The sequence below is a fragment of the Parus major genome, chromosome 2, assembly GCF_001522545.3.
Source record: "Parus major isolate Abel chromosome 2, Parus_major1.1, whole genome shotgun sequence".
Taxonomy (NCBI): Eukaryota; Metazoa; Chordata; class Aves; order Passeriformes; family Paridae; genus Parus; species Parus major.
In genome coordinates, this window is record NC_031769.1 from 55,522,868 (window position 1) to 55,528,589 (window position 5,722).

Consider the following 5,722-nt stretch of genomic DNA (forward strand, 5'->3'; position numbering starts at 1 on the left):
CTTTTTTGCAGTGCTTTCCTTGGGAAGATCTCAAAAGACTTCACAAAGGAGGTCAGTAGTATATCCATACTTTTAAATCTGGAGCAGTTTACCAGAGCCCTATCGGATTGGCAGACATTGGCACACAGATACAGCCAACACAGCAAGTGCAAGGTGTGAAGGGCACAGAACCGTGACAGGGAGAGCAGAGATCTCCACACTTTCACTTTGTGGTTTCAACAAGCAGCTTCCCCCTCCCACTTAAAATTTATACCAAAAAATGGCAGGAGGATTTTAGGCTTTCACTTCTGCCAGACTCCTTAGAATATGTTATCACTCTCCTCCCCAGCTGTTTTCATAGGAAGTGTTGGTGCAGACTGTTTTCACCTGTGGGACTTGCTTACTCCCACACCAGTTTCTCCATGGACAAAACCAGCTTGAAGCCAGAATGGCAGTCACTTGCATTCTCTTTTTCTCTGCAATCACTAAGTCAAAGGAACATCTAGGGGAGGGAAATGGATCATATCCCAAGCCAAGAGTACCCTCTTCTCTACTTCCAGAAAAAAATGTAAGGTTGGGTTTTTCCCAGTCGCCTTTTTATAACCTCTGACTTACTGTGCAGGAAATGGCTCTTTCTAGTCTTGATGTTATCTTGTAAATGTACTAATACTGCTGCCTTGGGCTTTTGAGTGGAGAAAAGCATCCAGCTTTCCTATCCAGAAAATCTTTTAATAACTTCCCTTGGAGGCTGCTGTTTTGCCTAAGGCAGAGACGTGCATGGCACAGGTGGGACTGGAGAGGACAGAACTAGGGGAACAGGACAGGGAGACAAAAAGAAGTAAGTTCATTGAAGGCAAAAGGAGCGTGGCATTCAGGAGGCAAATTGGTGACTTTTGCCTGTTTTCCTGCTGTGGTCAGAGTGTTGAAGGGAAACAAGCAGAAAACAAGAGACAAGGGCAGAACAGAAGACTTTTAATAGCTCATTTTAAATAATATTGTCAACATTGTGAACAACTTACACCTGTCAAAGGTGGTGCAGAATATCATATTGTGTTTTGCCATTTATCCAGTGCATATGTTTAAAAAATAGATACAAATACTATCCCATCAGGAGCTTCAGTATATAATCTCTCTCTGTTAACAAACAGCTTGGCATTGAAACAGAGGTGCAAAAGTAACATAATATGTTCACAAAACAGGTTTTAAATAGGTTCCTAAGCATGCTTGCTACTGAAATCTATTTTTAAAAATTCAGTTTTACATCTATAAATAGGTAGTACAAAAATGCAAGTTTACAAGCCATTTTTCCCAATATCTATGCCATTTGTAGTTTTAAGCTGCAACATTCCTCCAACATGATGCATATATTTAAGCATAATAATATTAAGTATTTAAATATAAAGTTATGAAGTGTTTGAGAATATAAATTAGTAACAATACATAGAGACAAAAATACATGCAGTGAGAAATAAATAATTCATCAGCTTTACATATGAGCATATATATAATATTATACAAACAAAATATACAAGATTATAGGATTTGATCTTGAAGTTGCTCGCATTTGTCACTTAAACATTTAGGCAATCTCAGTGCAGTAAAAATATTACTTTATGAGTTTACTCATACACTCAAAATCAGGTGCACAAGACTACCTTAGTGAAACGGCTCCTGACTGGAATGGTTCCTGGCTATCCCAGGCCCCACAGAAAACTTGGTGTGAGAAACCTTGGGGTTTATTTTTATTCTTGTGAGCCGAGATACTGTTGGCATTCTGGGTCTCCTTTAATTTCTGGAGATCCAGGAATTCTTCTGCCATTTTTTGGATAGACACACCAGCATTCAGCAGATTCTCCATCCAGTAAAGTTTCACACTAGAATATTATTAGCAAAAAAATAAAAAAAAAAAATACAATAAGTAACTGTAAGATTACCTGTGAGGTACTGTCAATAGAGGTGTTGGACAGAATTAGGATCAGAATGTGGGGACCTGCCATGCACAGGCTTGTTTTGAATGCAGTGGTCTGCAGAGCCTCTAAACAACACACCTGGTTAGGGAACCAAGACCTAAGCTCAGCTATCACAAGAGCAGATTTTAAACTGTGCAGTCCTTGGTAAACAGCAGTAGAAAGCGGCAGTATCTTCCAGTGCCAGTGTGAGAAATGTAAGGATGGCAGAATATACAATCTCATAGGGTGAGAGCAGTGACTGAATTGCCTGTCTCTTCACACAAGGAGACAAATAAGGTAGTATGTTTTGGGTTTTTTTCCTTGGGGAGGGGCTTAAACAGGTTTGTGTTTGCGCTTGATTAGATCCCAGGTCACAGTGTTTGCGAGTCACACCGTGATGCCATGCCCAAAACCAAGGAGTCTTGGTGACACAGATTTATGTAGACCTACTAAATTTGTATGCATGACCTGTGGTTACAGGGTGTGGCTTGAGGTTCAGAGCTTTAGTTAGTTCTGCAGATTTCTCTCACTGTAACTTGCAACAGATTTTTTTGAGGGTGTAATGAAAATGAGCAAATAACCTAATCCACAGGTGGCACAAATTTGTATTTTTGTTAGGCTTTCAGAAGGTTAATTTTGCTCCAATGAGTTGGTTTTTTTTCAGTCCCTGTGTAAGTTTTCCACTGCCTGTGAGATGAGAGCCCACTTTTTACATAGTGATTATTATATATTCAGTGGGTTTTTGCAGGTAGTATGGTAGATACTATGAATTAACACCAACTGAATGCATGCTAACAAATCAAGTACATGAGAGCAGACAGAGTTAAAATATTTTGGAAAAGGCTTTGAGTGCACCTGTTCTCTGAAGGGAAAAGACTCCTGCCTCTATTGCTGACAGCCACCAGCATGCAGCTCACCTTGAAGAGAAGGATGAACCAACTGCTCTCACTACTAAGAGTATCCTTGTTTCCACAACCTGCTGCAAACTTGTGAGTTTGGGAGCAGAGGCCTGTCAAAGGGTTGGCTGTATCAGGCTAGCCACAGCACTGCTGTGAGCAGAGAGGGGGAAAAAGGCACGCACCTGTTTGCTGTGGTAAAATCCATTCTTGTTGCAGTTGGGCAAGTAAAATTTGTAGATCTCCCCTCTGCTTCTCTGTTGAGCCTTCACCAATTTATACAGAGCTCTGTAGAGCTCCTTCTGACAAGGACCCTGTAGGAATACCAGGGAAGTGAGTATCAAAATCACAAAGAAATCAGCTACATGAAAGGCGATCAGAATGTAGACAGTAAAAACCTGAAAATACTTATTAGGCACAAAGTCTGCACCAGACTGTTTTGCATGTAGTTTTTCTTCTCTCAGTAGGAGCACAGCCAGAAAACTCTGGTGTTACATTCAGACTTTTGTTTTTATTCTTTGAGTTTTTTTCTGTTCTCATAAACATGGGGATTTTAGTCCTGAGGATACAATCTCTCCTGTTATGGGGAGGTGGACGTTAGAAGACTGGTACGTGAGATTGGTCACGTTTTCCAGGTTGCCATGGCCTTGTGTTCTGTTGATACATAGAGGCTAGGTGCAAGGCACATATAGATGGTGCAAGAACAAACATCTGAATGTTTGTTATCTTTTGTACAGGACAGAACCGTTGCCAAAGCAACATGGAGCCATTCTGTAGCTCTGGGACCAAACCCCAAAGTTCTTGGAACTGGGAATGAAGAACTGTTTGCAATATTCATTTCTATGAATTTATTTTTTTCACAATTTGCTGGCTCTCTTTTTCAAAGTCACAATTTCTGTACATTACTAATACCTAACAAGTTTGGATCAGTACAAGAAAGACAAAGTGACTGAACAAATCTTCTACTTTTGAGTGAAAACATAACCTCTGATTTTGCAAAACCTCCCCATGTTAGCCCCTCGTATAAGCTATCTTATCCAAGTCTGTGGGTTTATCTGCAGCTCAGGATGAGAAAAGCAGAAGCCCCAAAAATCAGAACTGCAGCTAACAGCACATGTGCGTAACAGTTCAAATTAAATCAGTTATTAAGTCCTGTTCTGGATATGGAATAAGGCTTCCCAAGGTAGGGTGGTGATCAGTATATTTTTTCTTTTTTTTTTTTTTTTTTTTTTTCTCCATTTTGTCAGTGACCATGACGAGCCCCGGATCCTGTTCCTCCCGACTCACCCGGCCCCATACCGGAGGGTGCTGCTGCCCGGGACCGGTCTAGCCGTGGTTCTCTGGTGCCCTCAAGTGGAACACAAACCTGCTTGCAAAGGCCCCGCACCCTCATCGGCCACTAGGATTCTGCAGTGTCGAACCTCACCTCAATTGCTGAGCTTTTTGTCTTTCTACATGAATGTACTTAACAGTGTTTCCTTGTGATCAGAGAGAATCACATTTTGTTTTGCATTGGTATTTCATCAATAACTACATGGAAGGATTCCCTTGTATTTTGCTGTGTGTTGACAAATGCCTTTCTTTAACTAAACTAAACTTTTCTTAACTAAAAGAAGTAATCCAAGAACTTTATATAGATTCCTGTAAATTAAGGGGCCAGGTTATAATCTGATCGTAGATATGGTGAAACATTTAGCCTCTGCATGAAGTCTGTGTAGGACATGCCTGTTATTATTGCTCCAGCAATAATATGCTGCTCCTCAAGCATCTGAGGAGAACATTCTAAAAGTTGGTTTGCCAGCTACCCAAAATACTGACACCTCAATGTTGCTGCTAGAATTTTTTTGCAAGGCTCTACTGAAATGGTCTCTGAAAGCTTTACAAAGGAAACCCACCTGTTCTTTCAATTTCTTGAGTTCAGATATTCTCTTTGCTTTCATGTTTTCATATCCAGTGATGGAATTCCAGGGAATGGATTTATCCCAGCCTATGGGAAACATCAACTGATAGTTCAGCAGCTGATCCTGTGTTATTTCAGTGCTTTCCAAAGGCATATCATCAGGTTCTATAGAATCTGGAAATGAATGATATTAAGGTGAGCATCTTCAGTGAAATTTTGGGTTTATTTCTCAAAGTTTAAAAAGGTGAAGAGAAAGATCAACCAAAAGAAAAAAAATGTAATATCTAAGATCCATTACAGTGGATCCTGTAGGAATAAATTACATGTGCAGCATGGCAAATTATACTTTGGTAATAAATTCATAGAAGGGCACAGCAGCTATTCTCTAACAAGTTGGTTATTTTATGATCCTTCAAAATTACTTCAATCCCAAAGATGAAGCTGCAGCCAGTCTGTTAGAAGTGAAAAAACCTTCTTGACTACAGTGGGTTGTAGAAACTTGGCTAAATGAGAAAAGACTGAAGTGAAACTTGTAATGAATTTAGATTTTTGTCTGCGTGATGTATTTCTGGTTTTATTCATGAGAGGGAATGGTTAAAACCTCATCCCATGGCATCCTGTACTTTCTTCTTGCCTCATAAATAAGAAGGGGTTGCAATTCACAGGAGCCATAAGTAGCTCATGCTGGCCTGCTGTAGACTAAGTAGCAAAGGACTGGCAGAAAATATTTGGTTCTGCCTGATCACGGCCTTCATGCCAGTGCCTAAATCAGCATGTGCGAACTCTTCCACTGAAAGCAACAGAAGCTCTCTGCAATTGCAGGCCATTCATCATAGGATAACATTTTTACATGTCTAAATTACTTGCTGAATCAAGGCTGTAAACAGGAAATGGACTAAAACACACCCTTTAACAATGTTCAACAAGAAATGATGACGAGAAATGGAAGAGGGAAAGAAAGGAGGCAGGAATGCAGGAAGGCAAGGAAGGCAGGCAGG

The 5,722-nt window shown here is 40.2% G+C and overlaps 1 protein-coding gene across 1 annotated transcript in view; it reads right to left on the reverse strand.

Annotated features, from left to right (window-relative positions):
• Positions 1–930: 930 nt before the first annotated feature.
• IGFBP1 (insulin like growth factor binding protein 1) overlaps positions 931–5,722 on the reverse strand; it is a 6,241-nt gene continuing 1,449 nt past the window's right edge. The window contains exons 2-4 of the mRNA XM_015649073.2: positions 4,720–4,898; positions 3,010–3,138; positions 931–1,853 (exon numbers count right to left, since the gene is read on the reverse strand). Coding sequence (XP_015504559.1) covers positions 1,722–1,853; positions 3,010–3,138; positions 4,720–4,898 — 440 coding nt within the window. The 3' untranslated portion in view covers positions 931–1,721. The remainder of the gene's footprint in view (positions 1,854–3,009; positions 3,139–4,719; positions 4,899–5,722) is intronic.